The 20,829-nt window shown below is 46.6% G+C and overlaps 1 protein-coding gene and 1 long non-coding RNA gene across 4 annotated transcripts in view; one reads left to right on the top strand and one right to left on the bottom strand.

The window, feature by feature from the left end:
• The window catches only part of LOC105100271 (uncharacterized), a 243,631-nt gene that overhangs the window by 87,068 nt on the left and 135,734 nt on the right, over positions 1-20,829 (top strand). The window lies entirely within an intron of this gene.
• The window catches only part of VLDLR (very low density lipoprotein receptor), a 29,079-nt gene that overhangs the window by 1,421 nt on the left and 6,829 nt on the right, over positions 1-20,829 (bottom strand). Inside the window, exons 2-18 of one of the 3 annotated variants that reach the window (XM_031449791.2) lie at positions 15,841-15,960; positions 12,028-12,150; positions 10,492-10,614; positions 8,437-8,808; positions 8,221-8,343; positions 8,010-8,132; positions 7,399-7,518; positions 7,168-7,293; positions 6,527-6,698; positions 5,691-5,909; positions 4,680-4,798; positions 3,927-4,066; positions 3,496-3,637; positions 2,521-2,667; positions 1,585-1,668; positions 1,135-1,215; positions 128-297 (exon numbers count right to left, since the gene is read on the bottom strand). In XM_031449791.2, the coding sequence (XP_031305651.1) occupies positions 128-297; positions 1,135-1,215; positions 1,585-1,668; positions 2,521-2,667; positions 3,496-3,637; positions 3,927-4,066; positions 4,680-4,798; positions 5,691-5,909; positions 6,527-6,698; positions 7,168-7,293; positions 7,399-7,518; positions 8,010-8,132; positions 8,221-8,343; positions 8,437-8,808; positions 10,492-10,614; positions 12,028-12,150; positions 15,841-15,960 (2,504 nt within the window). The remainder of the gene's footprint in view (positions 1-127; positions 298-1,134; positions 1,216-1,584; positions 1,669-2,520; positions 2,668-3,495; positions 3,638-3,926; positions 4,067-4,679; positions 4,799-5,690; positions 5,910-6,526; positions 6,699-7,167; positions 7,294-7,398; positions 7,519-8,009; positions 8,133-8,220; positions 8,344-8,436; positions 8,809-10,491; positions 10,615-12,027; positions 12,151-15,840; positions 15,961-20,829) is intronic. The other 2 variants (XM_064490243.1, XM_031449790.2) reach the window with 2 other exon arrangements.

The raw sequence follows: 20,829 nt of genomic DNA on the forward strand, positions 1-20,829 counted from the left end.
GAATTTTCGGTGGCTCTATGATTCGAATGGCCCTTCCTTGCCCAGGCAGCCATAGCTTGAGATGTTGTCTCCTTTCCAAAAAGTGGTACTGTGAGTCATGGTGCAGAAAGACACAAAGCTGACTTACTGCCGGGTATGTGTGTCCAACAGAAGCACTGTGTCTACCAATGTCTATTGACAGGTCCTCCTCAGTGGTCTTCAGGTACACAGGATTGTCAAAGTTCATGCTTTTCATGTTCTTGTGTTGCCAATTCCGCCACATCAAGTAGCCACCCACTGCTGCCATTGCCAGGAGCACTGAAAGAAAGTTAGAAGGTGACTAAGCTAGATCTAGTCTCAACATACAAAAAAGATCACGTTCAGGAATCCATGATTATGGACTTTAATAAAAGTTTCATGTTTTATGAAGCTGGGGTAACTAGAAGTTAGAGTATAAACAGGCCAGAAGTGTAAAACCGGTGCAGACCCTTGGCTGGGTCATTCTAGAGACTGATGCTCAGCTCGACACGCCCATCTGGGCAAGTTAGAGTCCTGGGCCTCCCCAGGCTGACTGAGTTCAAACTGTGGAAGCTTCTGGAGAGTTCTTCAACTGGTCCTCCTGGTGTGTTAGCTAAGTTTGGAATCCGGTAGCTGAGGCTAAGGAGGCCATTATAGCACACAGTGCCTTAGAATGCACGTGCCTCATGTTAGAGGGCCCTCTTCTGGGTCTGAAAATTCTTAACTGTTTTAAATTCACCCTCTACAAGTTCTATAGCTCCTCAAGGAATCGTTTAAGCATTTGTGCATCTTCTCTGTATGACGTATGACACATATCGCAAAGGGGAAGGGAAGGGTGCTCTTGACTTGAAGGGACTTAGGATGAAAGGGGATAAGCCTGCTGAACAGGTCTGCATAGAGTTCACGTAGTAGCTGAACATTCATCCCTGCCCGTCTTCATGCTAAAGATACCACTGAAGAGAAAGGTGCGGACCTCTGAGCTCAGTGTGCCGCGTTGGGGAGGGAGCAGAGGTACTTCAGTGTCACGAGTGCCGTGACGCTGCGGGGGCCGTGGAGGGGTGTCTCTAGATGAACTAGAAATACCCATCTGGACTGGAAGACTTTCACTGGGTCCAGATAGGTGGGGAGTCTACTTACAGAGGGGAAGGATGGCCCAGGCAGCAGAAGTCCCTTTTGGGGGAACACTGACCTCCGATACTGCTGTGGTCACGTTGATCCCTACAGGGGGGTAAAAGGAAGCAGTTTAGAAGGATCCGTATGCAGACCACGAAATTCGGCTGTCTGGTAGAGAGCCTTGCGTCCATCACTGACGTCCAGTGTCTGCTACAACTGTACACCAAGGACAGCCGGTCTAGAAGTATTGGAGAGTCACGTGCTGTCATGGCCATTAATGCACAGTTCTCTCACAGACATCTTAAGAAGTCAGGCCAGGCTACGATTTGCAGGTTCGAAGTCTTTGGAGTTTAAATGTAGGTTACCAACTAGGGGCATGACTAGTAGTTAAAGGCTGCATTAATTATTTAAGGAACAGATACAAAGAATGTGGCTGTTAGTTGAATTAACAATTTGCAGTACTGAACCCAGTACCTCCAGGAACTAGTCCACTAGTTGGTGAAATTTCTGTTGTGTTGGTATCTTTATTCTCATTGTAAGCCACAGTAGCTGCAGTACCTGAATTATAAAACCAAGAGCCTGGTTAAGGCCAAGGTTCCAGAGTGGCTAGCTGTTTAGTGCAGGCAGACCATGAGATAGTGTGAGTGACAAACCACTGCTAAACCAAGTTGCATGGCGGATGTGTCACAACTGAGGGAAACGGCAGTCTTCATGCAAAACCAGAGACACAGGAGTCTTCGGGCAGCATGGGAAGCTTTTGGAATTTGACAGTTCAAAAGATAAACAGCCACACTTAATGACCCCTCTAAGCAAAGTCCCAGGCTCCTGGAAGTTACAGGAAATGCTCTCAGGCATACTCGTACAAGACAGATTGTCTTGTAACTGCTTTCTCGGTAAACTGAGCTGGGACCTGTGGGGACTGGGTAATATACCAACACAGATCTCACAGTGTGAGATCCTGACTCACAGTACACACGTTTATTTGCCTCTTAATCAAAAGCTCAGAACAGAAGACTCAAATGCAAGTTTCATTTTAAGTAGGAGTTGCAGGTTATGTCACCCACTGGGGCCAGAAGGTTTCTTGTAACCATGGCCTTCTTTAAGCATAATTTCAGGCCTCTCTCTTTGGAGGAGAATGTTAAGACTTTAATTATCTGTCAGTTGGCTGGCTCAGGGCTGTTATGGGGCGAACGGGTCCAAATCACCTATGGACTCATCTAATGTTGAAATGAAGTAAGAGTTTTGAAGCAGTGACATAAACACCTGGCATGCCACGGCAGCGGGTATGTTCTCCAGTCTATTCCAAGAGCTGGTGAAAACAGAATCCTTAAAGTCCCGTTGTACAGCTAGTGCTTTCATCTATTGCCTGTTGTACATCCTGCTTGCGGTTGAAAAGCAAAAAAGCCTTACTTTGGCACCCCCGGCCGTCGTCCTCTAGACCGTGCCCACTGGGACAGGAACAGGTGTATTTTGGAGAGTGGTCACTGATCTGTGGGGCTGGCAGGCAGAGGTACTCACATCCCCCATTCTCCATGGCTTCTTCACACCAATTTTTACCTATTCAGAAATAAAAGTCCTTTAAAATGGGTATTCCAGGGCCCGCTCCATACATAAAGCTTTGTTCTAGGCGCTGAAGACAAGAGTCCTTGTCTCCAAGGAGTTTAAACTCGTCTCCTGTGTCAAACTGTAAGGTTGAACCAGTACCAAGGAGGAATAAATAAGGGTACAGGCAGCCTGCTCTAAGGGCACCACAGGCCCAAAGGAAATTCTTGGACGTAGAATTCGAGTCATGCCTTAAACAGACGAGCGACCAGGACTGGCACTCGCGGTCAATACGAAGCTTACAGCAAAGGCTCAGAGGAGGGGGAGAAGCGTATTCTTCCGCTTTGTCTAGCTTTGTTCCCACAAAGTGGCAGGAACCCTGCTCTAGGGAGGCTCACAGCTTTCACTTAAATACAGCTAGTCAAGGACTGTGGGCGGGAGGCGGCACGGTCAGACGCGTGCGAGGGTCTACACGGTTCTGCATTTGTCGTGGGGTGGGGGGGGGGCGGGAGGTAGAGCCTGCAGCCTCTAAGTGCCTTTGGAGCCTGCACGATAGTCTTCCCAGGAGGAGAGAAGGCCTAGGGCACGTGGGAAGGACAAAAATGAAAGATGGAGCACTGAAGGCTAGGAGGGAAGGTAAGAGCTGAAGTCGACGCTCTTTCCCTTGGAAGTTGGAAATAAAACACCGTGAACACCAGGTCTGAAGTGTTTGAGGGAGCGTATGGTGGGGGAGGTTCCGTTTCAGGGCAAGTTGAGTTGCTCGAGAGCTACTGACATCCAGCTGGCACCGTGTCGGGCTGCTGCCCTTAAGCAGACACGACGGGCTCTGCTGCTCCCTAATACCTGAGGGCTGGACGAGTTCATGATAGACAATGATGTCCTGGGCATCATTCAGGTTGTTCACCAGAGTGGCAAGCTCCGATCCAGTGAATTTATTGGCACCATAGACTGCTTCGTTTTCCCCGTCTATCCAGTAGACACGATCCTGAAACAGAACCCCCAAATTAGCACAAACACAAGTCAGCATCTAAGGGTCATTATTATTTACTGGCAATTGAATGGACCAAGTTTATTTAAGGCTGCTCTGGGACATCAGATGTAAAAACTCCAAGAGCAGCAAGTTTAGGTTTCTCAAAATGCTATGAGGAATCAGGGCCTCATCTGTCCCAGCTTTTAAGAGAAAGCAATTTCTCAAGTCATGCTCCTCCTTCCCCCGTGCCTGCTCCTTCTCCCCAAGGTGCTAGAGTAACTCAGATGTGTGACACACGTCTTACCTCAAATATTGTTAGCGCCAGAGGATGAGCTAGGAACTCCAGAGACTTGAGGACTATCCGGCGATCTTGGCCGTTCAGGTCCACACTGGATAACATGTGCAATTTGGAATCCAGCCAATAGAGGCGGCCCTTTATAAGGTCTAGGAGGAAAAGCATGGTCGTCGTGTAAGAAGTCAGTACTGCTCTGCTTCTGTTTAAGGTGTCTAAGGAATCCAGTGGTCCACTTTCCAGGTTCCTTCTCCAGCAGGGGTTCGTAATAGAGTCCCCTAAATCTCATGGAGCAGCATGCAGAATCTACCTGCATTCATTTGGGGGACGGCTAAAGGGGTACCTAAGATTGTCAAAGTAACTGACTTAAGAAGTGTTACTCACCTCATGAAAGTGTTAAAAGAGGCTAGGATTTTCCTGCCCCCACCCCTTATAAGCCAGAAGAAAACTGTTATGAGCCTGTAATTCAGGAAATGCTAAGGCATCTATGCCAGGAGTATTTAGGATGAGAGTTCCTGGGACCCAAGATTCACCTAATTCCTATCACACATTAGCCCCAAATGGATAGAAAAGCTAGTAATTATGAAACACGTAATTCATTAAGTCCACCATTCCACTTGTACTCTTCTGTTACTCTCATCCCAAATCTCTGTTACAGAAGGAACCAGGAGAGTTGTCAGCTATGGTCCGGAATTAACTCTGGAGATGAGTTAAGATTCTGTGAAGACAGTTGAGTCGTGGTCCAGGAAGGGAGAATGTACATACCAAGTGTGATTCCATTGGGCCACTGGATGTCTGCTGTCACCAGGGCCCGTCTATCAAATCCATTCATTCCTGCTTTTTCTATTTTAGCTGGCTCACCCCAGTCTGACCAGTAAACAAAGCTGGGAAGAATCAAATTAGAAATCAGCCTTAGTGGGTTAGAAGGAATAAAGTTGTAGCTTGAAACAGACATGTTCAAAGAGTGTGCAGAAAACTCCAGAGTATAAATGGTACTGCTTAAGGGTCTAAATTATGTGCTGGGTAAACAAAAGTTAACACAAAGAATCTACATGCTCAGTATGAACTAGATCTGTATAAATCTGATATTTAAATTTCAGCCTCAAGTCACTGCTTATATAGTTCCTTTTGAAATGGCCAATTCTTTCAAAAGAATAAAAGATGAGTATCTGTTAAGTTTTACAGTGGGGGCGGGCTGACTGTGTTCTAGTGAGGCTTCACTGGGGGCCAAGTGTGATTACTGCGGTCTTAGTCAAATTCCTAACAGCTGCCTTTCTGTATTATTTAGGGGTAACTGAGGGGACATCCTCCGTGAAATGTTTCTAGAGGTCTGTTCATTTCGATTAGACTTTCAGACGACTTGCACATTTTAGATGAGAGCCCTGCGGTAATGTGGGTACCAGAATCCTCACAACTCGCGTCTACTTAGGTTGGATCATACAGAGCTGCCCTGGTAAAGTGTACAGACAAAAATTTTAAAAATCACTTGCATAGAGGTTGCATAGAAGCTGGGTGGGCAGAAGGGTTTAGATATGGCTTTTGGTGTACATCAAATCAGAAATGTTGTCTCATAATGTTCACCAGCAGTCACCTGCTCAGGGAAGGCCATTCCAGGGTTGTTCAACCGTAGTACTGCTGACATCCTGTACTGGACAATTCTTTGTTGTGGGGAGCTGATGAGTGTTGGGATTTCAGTACTACTTGTGGCATGAGGAGAGCTCCTGACCTATGTAGATGGCATCCAAAAGGCTACGTGATGAAAAACAGAATACAAACCCCGACAGTGGGTCCACGGCTATGGAGGCAGGCTCTCGCAAGTCAGAGCTAAACAGGAACTTCCTCTTGGTTCCGTCTAGGGTAGCTACTGAAATAGTCTTAGAAGCCGCATCAGTCCAGTAGATGGTCTTGTACACCCAATCAACCGCAATGGCTGCAGGATTATAGACATTGTCGATCATTTTAACATGTCTACCAACCTTGTCATCAATTGAGGCACTGAAACAGAATAGGTCACAAGAAATTTAAGAGTTTGACACCATCAGAGCCTGGAGAATGGACTTTCTGCTCACAAAATGGTCAACAGCTTTGTTCAGAAAGAATTCTAGTAACACCGTAGCTCAGCTTACCACTCAGAGAATGGAACCATGCTGCTCACTGATTCTAAACTACTGATACTGTCGGGTATCTCGCTGTTGGGGTGTATTCTACCTGGAAGAACACCATGCTTCTAGGTGAAGCTACTGGTTTTAGTAACCGTCATCTGCGTTTCTGTGGTTCCCATTAAGAAAAAGCTACCACTACCATTTCTACTTGAAGCAACTATCAACAGCTCTCAACTAACTGCAGAGAAAGGGGAGAAAATAGGAGAAATGAAGATGGTATCTTTTATAATCTCATAGTTGTGGCCATCTGTTATTTTATAGGCAATTGTTGGTTTCTAATGAGGAACTGATAGTAATTTAATAATTAAAGAATAAGTGTTTAGATTTAATATTCCCAACTAATTAGATGCTGGACTGGAGCTAGAGACAAGAGAAATCCCTCCAAACTGTCCCAAAGGCCGGTGACAATGATTTATGCCAAAAGACACCAAGAGAGGAACTGAAAGTTACCTGAAGATGGCTTTTTGGCTCAAATCAGCCCAGAACAGTTTCTGAGCAGCAATGTCAGCATCCAGAGCCACAGTGTTTCTTAGCTGTTCAACTAGTTGGATATATTCTTTTCTCTCCAGGCCAATCTTCCTGATGTCTCTTCTATTGGTGAAGATCAGACTGGGCTCTTTGCCTGCAAGACAGGAGTCCGGTTAATTTAGTTTTGCTATAACCAGACAAGGTCCTTTCCAAGTCACCTCCTCCCAACAGAGGAGCACTTAAAAAGTGAAGGCACTGCTGAACACCTCAGGGGTACTCTTGCTGAAGGCCCATGCCCCTGGGACCTGCAAGCACTTCCTACTGTTTAAGAAAGCAGTCCTGAAGTCGCATTCAGCAAGAGGACAGCTGGTGAATAAGTTACTTATCTGAACTGCATTCAAGTTTTGGAAGCAGAGTGTAAGCGGGTATTCATGGCACCATATATGCAAAAGGAATTGACAAGGCAGGTGTCTGGGGAAATCATCTGCTATTTGACCTATGATATTGTGCCGTGAGTTTAGTAGCATTGCTCTCAAGTAGTATTTTAATTTCATATGTCGTTTGACTATCGCAATCACTTACTCATAAAGGTACCAGAGCAACACTAGTCCAAGTCCATTTACCTACTGCCTTGCACACGCCAGTGGCAAGATCCATTTGATAGCCACGACTACATTCACACTTGTAACCGCCTTTTAAGTTGATACAAATTTGACTGCAGATTCCCGGATTTTGGCATTCATCAATATCTAGGAGGGAAATTAGAATTAGTCTTGCTGGTCCTAGGTAACCTACAGAGATCTACTGACTTTTCCCATCACCCCAGGGGGCTTGGGTTCTGTTCTTTGACTCACCTCCACACGTTTTCCTATCTATCAGTTCAAACCCAGCTGCACAGTCACATTCGTAGCCTATAACTAGGTCTTTGCAGATATGGGAACATCCGCCATTATTAACCAAGCATTCATTTACATCTGAAATAAAAACGTAGTAGAGCGATTCAACACTTCTTCCAAATTGATATTCGTTCTATTTACACTTAAAATCCAGGCTATAACTCATTTAGATAGTCTGGTCAAATCCATTTTTCTAAGATCTGATAATCTGTCTTACAGTTATGCATCTCAGCCTGTATGGGGGGACAGTGAACCCAATCTCCTTGACAGGTTATCAGTTAGTTAAACAGTATTTGGCCAAGTTTCTCTATGGCTGATTGGTTACCTTTTTTTTTTTTTTTGGATCGGTTGTCTAAGGAGGTGAAATTATGAACTAGTTTGTCACCGCGTGGGCTTTTTTTTAAGTCATAAAATTTCACTCTTAAGCCCAACAACTGAACCTAGTTCATTAAAGTAGTCTTGCTCAGGGTCCAAACCACATCAGGTCTTGCTCAGGGTCCAAACCACATCAGCTCTGCTGGATCTAATGAACCTTCCCAACTCTGTACGCAAGCAGGCCCTTCACTTACGACATTCTTTCAGGGGCTCGTCACTCCAGTCCCTGCAGTCCTGCTCCTGGTTACACACTTTACTCATATCTATGCACTCCCCACTTCTGCACTTGAATTTTCCGGGGCCCAAGCACTGATTGACTGCAAAGAGAAAGCCAGAAGAGAGACTCCAATGATGGGTCTGATCAGAGCAGTCCTTGACGAATCCCCCAGCAGAAGAGACCCTCACCATTTTTGCAGTTGACTTCATCAGAACCATCGACGCAGTCTCGGATGCCGTTACACTGCCTGCTGCCATGGATGCAGCTCCCATCCTCGCACTCAAACTGGTCAGGTCGGCAGGTTCGAGAAGCTAAAGAAGGAGGGCACGGCAGGGAATGAAGGCAGATGAAGGAGATGTGTGGACAGGAACCAAACACGTCATACCGAGAAGAGAGCTACTCACGGCAGTTGACCTCGTCGCTGCCGTCCTTACAGTCAGGATCCCCGTCGCATCGCCACTTCTTGTGGATGCACTCGCCGGAGCCGCACTGGATCTCGCTGGCCGGGCACCTGGTATGGATCACCGGCTGGCGGCCACACTGCTCGAGGGACTCATCTGACTGGTCCGAGCAGTCCGCGTCATCGTCGCACACCCAGCTGATGGGGATGCAGGAGGAGGTGCTGCACTGGAACTCGTGGGGCCCGCAGGTCGGGGGGGCGCAGTCCAGCTCATCGCTGCCATCGCTACAGTCATCCTGGCCATTGCACACGAAATTCCTGGAGATGCAGCGGCCACTCGAGCACGTGAACTCATCAGGGCTGCATGTTATGTTGCCTGTTGAGAGAGAAGATGTCCCACTGAAAATGCATCAGGACTGGTCCCTTCAAGCCTCTTGTCCCCAAATCTAACACGCAGATTTTTGAGCATGAATCTCAGCTTCTGGCTTAACTGAACAGCTAAAGTCAAATGATATAGTCCGTTCCCAGAATACTAGGAAACAGTCTTACCATGGAAAAGAAGCAAGGACATTTGAGTAAGAACAGAAATAAAGGACCAAGAAAACAGTGGAAGACTAGAAATTCATCTGAGATGAGAAGCACAATGGACTCTTAGAGGCACAGTGATTAATAACACAAACTGTCACAAGAGATTTCAGTGGGGAAGGCAGACGTGAGTTATCTCTCAGTGGTTATCCTGCTCATCAGGCCAGGCCCCGTCATGAGCTGAAACTATCATGCCTCAGGTGTACAAGGAAACGTTCATTCATAATAAGCTTCATGACCCCATTACGGAAAAGAAGCCATTATGTTACCCCACCATGCACGGTTCCTTCTTTTTTGGTCCTTAAGGAGCAGGAATAACAGGTCTTAAAGACTTTCAAGTTTTAGAAAGTCACCACAAGGGCTAGAATCACAAGCTAGCAGCCAGGTGCGCTAATGATGATAAGCCAGTCAGACAGGCCGGCTTATACTTTGACTCAAAATTCCGGCCAAATTTATTAAGGGCACAGTTTGGTGGTAACTGGGGTGGAGACCACGACTCTCTTGGGAAGCAAAGTCTAGATTTAAGAGGGAACCACTTGGCAGCTCCAGAGCTCACCAATACACAAGGCTCAGTTCTAGGATTAAATGCCAAGACTCATTGGACTAGGTGCAGTGGTAATGACCTCAGGAGGTGACTTCTACATGCAAGACCGGTGTCTCAGCTGCAAGAGCCCTCAGCTCACTGTACACTTACTGCTTCAGGAGGCCCGCCCTCGTCAGTCTCGGGAGCTGCCGTTTTAGGGGCCCTATAAAAAGGGCGGTAGCTTGAAAGAACATTCAAAGCAATGTTTGTTCAACTCAGAGATTTTCCCAGGGCCTCACCTTTAACATGCAGCGTTTTATTACACACTTTCCAAGAGCAGACACATGAAAGGCTAGGAAACAGTTAGCGTCTACAGGCAGGAACTGTGATAGGAGACAGAGGTAGCACCAGTGGGGTAGAGTTTTCTTTGGGTATCTGCCAGCGAGATGTTAATTCGTCCAAGGTGAACTTTGGGAAAGGTTATGACAGAATCGAGTTTGGCGGCTGAGACGGGCTTGGGTGAGGCTCAAGTAACTTCTTATTCCGCTAAACAGATCCCACTGAGACCTAGGGATGCACCTAGTGGCCTCAGTCTCCTTCTAGTTTGATTGAGCCCAAATAAGGAAGGCCTATGACTGACTGTCCCAGCAGAGACAAAAGTGCACACACCTGCTGCTTCGCTGAGCTACTGCTCCATGGAGGTGCCTGGAATGACTTACCTTCTTATTTTTACTTGCCTAGAGGAAATGCCAAAGAAGTGGGCAGCTACCCTGCGGACTCCCCTCAGAGCTGGAGGGCCGCGAGGAAGGACCAGTAGTTGAGCAGATAGTGAAGTCACTGAAAAGCAAGTCACCTGAACTGCACCTGCACGCTCAGACCGGCTTCCCCTGCCCACCCTGCTTGGCGCAAAAGGCTCTTTCGGGACAGGCCACTCAACACTGATCTTCTTACCACAGTTTTCCTCGTCTTCTCCACTGTCACAATCACTTTCACCATCGCATCGCCAGGACACGGGGATGCACTGAGTGGAGCGGGCGCCGCAGCTGATCTCATTTATACGGCAAGTTCTCATATCTGTTGACGATATACAGTCTCAAAAGAGCCTCCGAACTCATCAGGGCAAAGCTGCTGCTCCTGTGCTGCCTGGAGGTGCTAATGTCTGTCACATCTGTAACTCGGCGGCCGGACACACCGGTGAAATTCGACTCGCCGGCAGAAGCCGGGCCAGACCCTTCGCCAGCTCCACCGCGTGGAAGCCGCGCCAGCCAGCCTGCGCTACCTGGCAGCACCCGAGAGCCCTGAGCGCGTGGTACTCCTGCAAGGTTCCGTGGCGTGCTCAGTCCCGGCTGTTGTCTGTCTTGGCGTGGTGAGGTTGACTGGCTGGCCTGCTCCCTGACCATTATTTATGTGTTGGGTAGCAAGCGACGCCCCCAGATGTTGTCACCTAACCCCAACTTCATTCAGGGCCAGGTGGTCTAACGCCTAGGAGGTCTTCCTTGGCCTCTGTGCCTTCAGCGGCCTCCTTCACCACCTCCTTTAGATCGGCATCTTGCAAAGAAGGCTATCCCCTAATTCTTGACTGACTGGGTCATCCCCCTGCTAAAACTTGGGGCTAAATCTTTATGGAACCCATCTTCACCTGGGTAGCTCACCTGCCTGGACCAATGCTCCTATTACTCCCCTGACTTGCCAAGAAAACAGAACTTAACACACTCATCTTCCTTTCCACTTGATTCTCCTGGGTCATCGTACTCCAGACCTCAACTTTGCTCCTGTTAGACTTCCACTTTTAGTGCTTTAACAGGCCTCTACTCCCTTAAAATGAACGCTGAGACTTTCTTCACCGTGACATTTAAATGATTCCAATTTATCTGTCCTATATCATCTTCCTCCATGGTCTCAAAGACTTTTTTCCTAAGTATCAGCCTAAAGACACACATACATTCGCATACCTACGAAGTTTCTCTTATTTAAGAATAAGCTGTAAGCTCCCTACCTTGATAAGTTTACGTTACATGTTTGTTAAAAATCACTGTCATCCTATTTCTAGTCCCCTTACCCCTTTAGTAATAGATGTTATCATAACATGAGAAGCTGTGCATCTACAAGTTTTTACTTGGCCCACGGGGGACCCTCACATCTTGACTTAGCTTCCAGGACCAAAGTACTATCTGCTCAGAGTCATGATTATCAAACATTTGGAATCTTTGCACCTAGTCAAGGAGTTCTTAATCAAATCTTCTGGCTTCGGTCTTAAATGTTCAATGGTGAAGCTACCCAAGAGAATGTCAGTCTTGTTAGACTAGGGAGAACATTCTTGATGTTATTAAAGATCAATTGTTAATGACTTGACTGACCTTGGAGTCAATTGGCCTAACTTTAAGGGAGGCCAAGGGAAACTAATCAAGGTTTAGACTAAACAATACTTAGAGCTGGGAGTCAGAGGACCGCCTGGGAAAGTTCAAGTCCAAAGCGAGCGTCACTCACGGCACTGTTCTGGGCTCTCATCAGAGCCGTCTTCACAGTCAGGATCCCCATCACACTGCCATCGGTTGGGAACACACTGGCCGTTGTTGCACACAAAGTCAGACTCCGCACACGTCTTCTTCACTGCGGAAGGTTATTTGCAGGTTAAAGTCGAAATCACTTACCCAAGAGCCCTACCTTACCATTGGGGGTACAACTGCATTTTGATATGCTATACTCTAATTAGCACTCAACTGCCAAGCTCCAGGAGAAACTCAGAAAAGTCTTTCTTGCTTCTTTTCCCCCAAAAGAAGGTGATCATTTGAGAGACTTGGAGGACACTGAGGTCAAGGTAAGAAAAGGTTGCCCATTATCCTACAGCTCAGGGACACCTTACAGTTACCTTCTTGCTTGTTTTATAATGCTGAGATTAAGGAATAAGTTCATACATTTCTTCCAAATCACTCAAGTACTTCTAAGTTTAACAGGCAAACACTTCATCCTATGACTGCATCACAGTGTAGCTGTTCCAGGGGCATCTCTTAACAACCTATGGCTTTAGTGCAGAGACAGAAGGCCAAGCTCCAGGACTGAATACTGTCACACCTACTGGGGCAAAGGCACCCACTGGGTAAGAAATCGAGAAAGCTTGAACCTGAGTATAAGAGAGGCCGTATTTATAATGCAGGGGTGGGCTAATAACATCAGCCAGTTAAAAGTCCTTGAAGCTGCCAATATCTGTAACTGACAACCAGAGTGAAACAGCCTAAGACAAAGTATCAGTCCTGCTACTAATTCTTGCTAGGGCAGCCTTTTCTCCTGTAATTATGGTGACCGTGCACTTTGTTGTCCAAACTGGGGCAATCTCAGTTGGAAGGGGATCCCGTTAATTATACCAGGAAGATAAGCATCCACCAGGGCTGTCCTCGGCAAACCCCGCAGCTAGATCACTCTACCCATGAGGAAGTCAGAGAGTACGAAGAACCTTGATAAGGAGCCACGGTGGGTTTCCTAGGCTCATCCTTCACTGATTATATTTTCCCTCACGGGCGTGCCTATGCTTCCTACCTGAATTTCCAGTTTAAAACATTCTTCTCTGACAGATACTCTGTAATGGCAGATCAGCTAAAAGCCAATAATTTGTGGAAAAGATGAACAGAACCACTTCAAGTCAGGGGTGTAAGCTAGGTATAACTCTGAGTTCAGAGTCTACTAAACTGGAGGGCTGGGTTAGCCTCCGATACTGTAAAGGGGGACACAGCAGTTACAACCAGTTTGTACAACTCAAGACAGGATGATGAGTTATGATGGCCTGGATCGGATGACTCATCTCCTTGAATTGTGTGGCCGAGGAAACAAGAAAGGCCATCTTAGTCCTCAGACTCACGCCTACTTCTAAACTCCCAGAAGAAGACTCCCGCCCCAGCGTTAACAGTCAGAGCGCCACCCGCGGCCCGCCTTCTCCTGGGCGTGCAGGAGGAGGCCAGAGGGTCTGCAGAGTCCCTGGCTGAGATTCACCCTGTGATGCTCTTCAGAAGTTGCAAAAGAAAGGGTAGGGAATGACTGTAAAGGGACCTCATGAATTTAAGAAGTACAAAATGTCACAGGGATAGAAAAGATTGGTTGTATGCTGAGCAAGAGACAAAGTGGGTCAGATAAATGGCTAGAGGTCCTCTCTCTCTCCATCCTTTTTTTTTTTTGGGAGACAATATTTAAAAAAAAATTTTTTTTTTTTGAGTAACAGTTATTTTACAATGTTGTGTCAAATTCTAGTGTGAGCACCATTTTTCAGTCATACATGAACATGTATTTACTCTCTCTCCATTCTGAGCATACACTGGGAGGGTCGGGGTAGGCTGTGTGAACTGGGCCTTGAGAGATGAATAGAAACTTGGATGTGCCACAGGGGAAGAGAGCTACCGGTTATGTACTTAGGGTATCCAGGTGAACGAGGAACCAGCTTGGCCTAACACTTGTAGGAGGATGAGTTACTGGGACTGACGGAACATGGCTTGTGGAATCCAAGCGAAAGCTGACTACTTATGCTAGCTGACGTGCTTGAAGGAAGAGCGCCATGCTGAAACTAACCAAGTTCTACATCAAGAGGCGGGGCAGGAAAAACGGGGAGTGGCCTTGTAAGTTCTCAGTAATGGTGTAGCTTTTCCCTTCCACGGAGGAACATCTCAAGATAAGCATTCGGAGCTTCACTGAGCAAGCCTCCCACTTTCCTTCTCTACCTTCCTACCTGGGAGACAGAGACATTCTGGGCCACAGAATATTTACTTTTTCCCACTTTTTTGGTGACCTTGATTGTATATACATCTACTGCCTCCTTACTTCTTCCAAACCTTCTGTTATGTAGCTAGAATTTATTTATGCACAGACTATTTTAGGGAATGCCAGTGATGACCCCTAAGATGACCCAGGTTGGTTTTTCCCACTGAGATAATGAGATGGTAAAGGAAGGCTTCCAAATTCAAAATGTGGAGTGAATAATTACTCTTTAAGGAAAGAAAATGGGTTTTGCCAAATATATAGTTTAGAATAGAATTGCTCCTTACGCCAAGAGAACAGTTGACAAGAGTGAGGTCCTTTAGTGAGACAGAGAATTACATTGCCTAGGTAACCCAGAATTAGCATGGAACTCAATGTCTTGCAGAGTAGATTAAACTCTTAGTGTTAGAATGCAAAGGATGTACAAGTGTCACGGGGGGAACTATTCTTGGTCTTGAGACTGGAGATAAGTTTCTTTGCTCAGATTGCAGAATGGACTTCCTCTGCTTCCAAATGAGCTCCCAATTTACATATCGTTGGGAAAGCATCCGTGCTACTGCTCTGAGTGCTCCAGCCTAGGCCAGCCTGCCAGGATGTTTATGCTACAGCATTTTAGTAATGATGCATGAAGAAGTGGGTAAGGGCATAACAACATGGCAGTCGATGACATGTACACTGAGCTTCTGTTTGTCATCTGTGTTTTTAGTTTGTATAGTGGACACCTTTATGTAATTCTTTTCAAAGGAAAATAACGCTTTTATTGACGACATTTATGCACGACCTTGTTCTGGGATTTTTACGACGTAGAACAAAGGGATAATAGAGCAAAGTTCAGCATGTGTTCAGGGTACCGAAAGGCCGTCTTGACATGTAGTTCTCAGCGGTTCTGGCTTGATGGGAGGTTGTACAGACGGCATAAAACAGGCACTGCTCACAGTGATCTTTTGACAGATGCTGAGCGGTAGGTATGATGGTATATGTTTTCTCGGGGGAAAGAGTATCTCCCATCCTGCCTAATGCTTCAGCATTAGCATCTACTGTCGACAGAGAATTAGAAACAGACTCCTTATCTTATCTTTGGTCTGAGCTGGCTTATAGTTTCTATGCCAGGAGTTAATTAATCTTTGAAACTGTAGGGGGCTTCTTACTGTCCATGGCTTGCTACTTTGGGATCAGAATCATTTGAGAATTAAAAACAGAAAGTCTCTTCTAAGCGGTCTTTTGTCTGTCTCTCCTTCTGGTCCTCTCCTTCCTTCCCCTAGCTTCCTGCACCAAATGTTTGCCTGATCTAAGATCAACCAGGTCCTGTCATTTGAAAGGAACTCCACTTTATCTTCAAAATTCCATACTCAAGTTGATAACCTCATGTCAAACATTCAAATATATTCCTCCGGACCAGGAAGTAGAGAATCTTCGGACTCTGGTTCAAAGCAGCTCTCCAGAGTAGGTGCTGTTTTCAGAGCCTCGATACATTTGCAGACACTGAGAACAGCCTCATCTTTCAGTAAAAGGCCTACGTCCTAGGGAGGTGGCAGAGAGATGGGCAGACTCGTTACTCACCACAGTTCCTCTCGTCGCTGCCGTCAGCGCAGTCCTCGTCCCCATCGCACTTCCACAACAGCGTGATACAGCGGCCATTCGTGCACTGGAATTGGGAGGGTTCACATTTGGCTTTTCTTCCTAAAATCAGGAGGGAACACTTAGCTAGGCTGGGACACAAGGATGTTAAGTTAGAGATGCTAGTTACCTGAAACCCATGGCTGAGAGTCCTCTCAGAGGGACAGCGAGCTGCCAGCTCAGCAGGCGGTAACATCCTAGGGGCCAGTGCTGGATGGGCCTTGGGGCGATGGCTGACAGTAACTTGAGTTCCTGGCTGGGCACACACCACCTCAGTGAGACTGGATTTCCTCTCTTGCAGGAGGCATAGCCATGGGACTAAGTCTTGGCTAGTGGGACGTAAGCAGAAATGGTATCTACAGCTTCTGGGAAATACCCTCAAAGGGACAGAGGCTCCAGTTTCCTTAATTTCATTCCTTTCTGGTTCCTGAAAACTGGGCACGGTGGCCAGAATGGTGATCTTGGACTGATGGAGCCAGGCAAAAATAAAGACTGTAGGTTGCCCAGGGACTGGGGAGGAGACAGGTGTGGGAGGGGGTCACCTGCTTCTGGACTCATTTCCCTCATTTGTTTAAGTCACTTGTGTTGCTGTCATCATCTTACTCCTTTCATGGCATTTCTTGTCCACATTCTATATTGTTATTCATGAATGATGCTTCCATTACAAGCAAAGTAAAGGAGATATAGAAGACGCAGCAAGAGAGAAATAGAGGTTTAATCCATGGTCCCTTGTCTTAGAATTTGAGGTCTGATTTGAAAAAGACATGTTTACAAAACGACTCCAAGATAAGATGAAAAGCATCAAGAAGGGACAGTGAAGAGGAAAAAGGAGGTCATTTTTAACTTAGTGATGGGAGAAAAGCAAAGCCAAGTAGAGCCACAGGCCTGGATTCTATCTCTCTGAACCTCAGTTTTCCTCTGCTCAGTGTCTGAATGTTGAATTCACACCATGGCATGAACTAACACTCGTAGGTAGGGCGCTGAGTTTTCTTTGCCTGGCATGGGACAGCTAACATTTAGGTGTTTCCTAGAGTTAGCAGTTCTGATCTCCTGGAGGATGTAATTTCTTTGAGATAAAAGGCAAAGAGCTGGTTGCTTAATGCACATATACTGCAAATATTCGAGAAAACCAGTACAGCCATACAATTCATGCAGATTCCTTAGGGAGGCCTTCCAAGCAGAAAGCCTTTTGACTTCCTGCACCTTTCAGCATCGGCAGCTGTGGCACGCGGGCATAAGAGCAGATGCTGCGGTGACAAGCACAGACTGGAACTCTTGTGTGCACAACGCTCTCGTTGGCCTCCCTACTGTCAGCTGCTCCCTACTGTCTAGGAGCATTCTGCGCTTTGTGGCTAATTCAGGGAGATTCAGATGTGGTCCTAGTTTACCGTACGGGTGTGTGGTTACTTTCTTAGGGACTAAATGTATTTGTTTAAAAACTATACGGACCACTCTGCCCCCAAGAGTCTCGTTCAGCTAGGACCCAGATCCAAAGGAGTATGAGTCAGTGGCTTTTCCTCCCTGTATTTCAGACTATCCATTCAGTGCCCAAATATTTTGCTGGGCCTAAGATACCAGGGATTTGAAAGGAAGAACCAGAGGAGGGTAGTGGTTGTTTCCAGGGAGCGTCAGCGGCTGGTTTTCATCCTGCTCAACCAGGTGGGAAGGACCTGGCTGCCTGCCACCCTCCGCCTGTTACCACTGTGCTCTCAGGAGGCTCGGTGCTGGGGGCTCTGTCCCAGGGCCCACAGCCTGTCGCTCTCTATTCCCGCTGCCTCGAGGCCTGCGGGAGGAGGAGGACTCCACTTTGAGTACTTTATTTGAAAAGTAGGAAAGAGCACAGTTTGAACATAAATATCCATATACTTGGAAAGAAGAGTCCTGTTGCAATTAGGATACTGTGGAGACGGAAAGGCTCTGAATTTTTTAAAGGTTTTAGTTACCAAAGGCTGTTCGGTCAGAATGAGATGAAAACATTCACGTTGAGATCTACGCTGTCCAAAGGGTAGCCATATGATCAGACGTGGACAGGGGCTTAAAAGCAGGTGTCACACGGTGGTTTTCCACGTCGGGGTTAGGTACCTGGCAGATCACTTTAAAAATGAGTCTTGAAGCTACCAGTTTTATAGACACTCCAGCTGGCCTGGGATTAAATACAGGCACACAATAGCCTAAGGCCGGTGTTTAGTCCGCTGTCACCTTCAGGAGGGTCTCTGAACATAGTTGTAACAATATAAATCGTCAACAGTCATAAATGATGCTACAATCCCAGCAGTGCTGCTTCAAGAGTCGCTGTTGAGCAGGCTCAGGACAGACACAGGCATTTTCTTAGTGTTTATTCCCATATCTTAAGACAAAAAGGAGTTTAATTTCTACCTTTCTTATCTCACTTCACCCAAGCCTCTGCCTGACCCTCGTAAGGCTGTGTTTCACCATGACACACACACGGCTCTCCGTTAAGAAGGGGAAACACTGGTGTTAGAAGTGGAGGATGCTTCTAACCAACCATCCCTGCCTGTTTAAAAGAGCGGGGTGGGACCAGGGGTGCTTAAACTAGCTGGCTTTATAAAGGGCCTTAAAAAAAAAAAGGCAAAGACAGACCATAAGCTCTTCGCTGGTCCTTGGTTTCTCACGTTGCCTAAGCACTTTGTTCTGAGAGATCGCTCCTGGGCAGAGAGGTCTCCCTAGTTCCGCCGAATTCCCTGCATCGTGCAGAGCGGGGAGAGCTCAGCCCCCTGACGGCAGCATGGCGGGTTTTCCGTCCCAGCTTCAAGACGGTTCTCCCTTTACACGTCCGGTACTCATCTGGGAACGCTGCTGTACGGAGCCCCAGGAGAAGCCGGGGCACCAAACCAGTTAAGAGGGTTTAGGTTTCTAAAGCTTTGGGGATTACACGATTGTGGGCCTGTAGTCTATTTCCATCCATGACAGTTAAGTCTCAAGTTCAGTATTATACTCTCATAAAGGGAACGGGGTGAGCCTGAAATCCTCTACTCCCAAGGTTCTTTTAATGCTTAGGCTAAGTAAGCTAAAGCCAATGAGGCCTCAAAAAATAATTTAGAAGTAGAAGCGCCACGCATCCTCCATCCCAGGGTCTAACTGCTCAGAAAGGTGAAAAGTCGAAGTAAATGAGATTCTGAGTGGGTTCCTCAAAGTCATGGGGTTCACAGGAGTGTCTCTGCGGCACAGGGGTGGCTGAAGTCAGGGGAAAGGCCATGACAGCAGGGAACCTGGGTGTTCCACCTCTGTCTCAACCAGTCTTTCTTTTCAACATTGGAGTTCTGTGCAAGAATTTGAAAAGGGTTCTAGAGCTTTCAAAAAAATCAAATGGTTGGACTGGATCTGGCTTTCCTTTCAGCTCTAATACTTGGGGTGAATCTCCCCGCCCCTTTGGGTCAGGGGGTTGGAAGTCACTAGGACCTAGTCATGTGCATGGCTGTTTACGTTCGTAATGACTGAATGCCCAGAAGTGCTGAAGCGTTCCTCGCTAATTCTGTTGCCGTCAGGCTCCGGAAAACTGACTTCAAGGCGCCCGTGTCCCAGGGGCCTTCTTACCTAAATAGTTAACGTGGCTACCCCGACATGATGGCAGTTCATTGGCTCCAAGAAACTCGGGGTTTTTAATGCATTTAGAAGTCAGCCTGCCACTCTCATCTAATTGTCCCTGCAAGGGTGAACACAGGAGAACAATACGTAAGCTTCGGTAAAAAACTGCATCGCCCTTGCAGTAGCTACCAAGCCTTCAAAGAGGGCTACACAACTGCCCTGTGGGGCCCCGAGCGGCACACCCCCAGTAAGGAGATGTTTCTGAGTATCAGGCTCAGACGCGAACCTGAAATGCACAGAGGGGCTCACGCTGCTGGGACTAGCAGGGCTCAGGGTTCAGATGTCTCCCGGCCCTCCTCTCTGCTGGAGCATATGGGTGTTATCATCTCCTGGAATTTCTTCAGTCCGTTTGTTTTGGCACTTCTAGGGCCACCAAGGGCATTTATTTTTAGTTGAGCTCACTTCTACTGCTCGTCACTTTAACGCAGATCTTTCTATTCATAGGCTAAAACTCGTTTTAGGACAAGCTGATTTCCAAGTCAGCCAAGTTTTCCTACAAGGGAAGGTTACTAGGAGGACCCAAGGAAGAGGGCCAGGGCCTTCAAGTCAGCCCCTGAAGCCCCGTGAGAACCAGGTGGGGGCCAACTCAAAACTGAAACACTGAGGTTAAACCTTCTTATTCACTAAAACTAGTGAATCCTACAGTTCAACTGTCAAACAGTTTTTCTGTTGACACTGGATTGAGATGACTTTAGGAATCATGGATATAAAATAAACAACAAGGACCTACTGTATAGCACAGGGAACTACATTCAATTTTTTGCAGTAACATATAATAGAAGACAATCTGAAAAGAAAATATGCATGTATGTATATGTATAACTGAACTGCTTTGCTCTGCACCTGAAACTAACATTCTAAATCAACCGCACTTCAATTGAAAAAAAAAAAACAGGAAAAAGAAAAGAATCAGGGATAAATAATTTCTGTTGTTGTTGTTGTTAGCCAAACACTGCTCTAAAACCTCAGTCTTTTAAGTGATTTAACTCTCAATGCTACACAGTCAGTGCTGTTTGCTTTTTACATATCAGGAGACCTGTCTGGGGAAGGGAAGGACAAAGACCACCCTGGGCAAAAATGGAATTTGCATCTGGGCAGGGTGGCTCCAGATACTGTGCAACCCAGCATGCATACCAACTTGAGCACCTGACGCAAGGCCATTTCCTTCTAGAATATTCTGTTGACTTGTGATTGGGTAGCAGCCGCAGTTTAAATTAATCCCACATTAGGTACCACCATTGGCTGGGAGGACACTATCCTGACACAGCCTTGTTGTTGAGATAGAGCCTTGCCTCCTGCCCTCATTTTGATTAAAAAAAAAAAAAA

This window comes from Camelus dromedarius, chromosome 10, assembly GCF_036321535.1.
Source record: "Camelus dromedarius isolate mCamDro1 chromosome 10, mCamDro1.pat, whole genome shotgun sequence".
NCBI lineage: Eukaryota > Metazoa > Chordata > Mammalia > Artiodactyla > Camelidae > Camelus > Camelus dromedarius.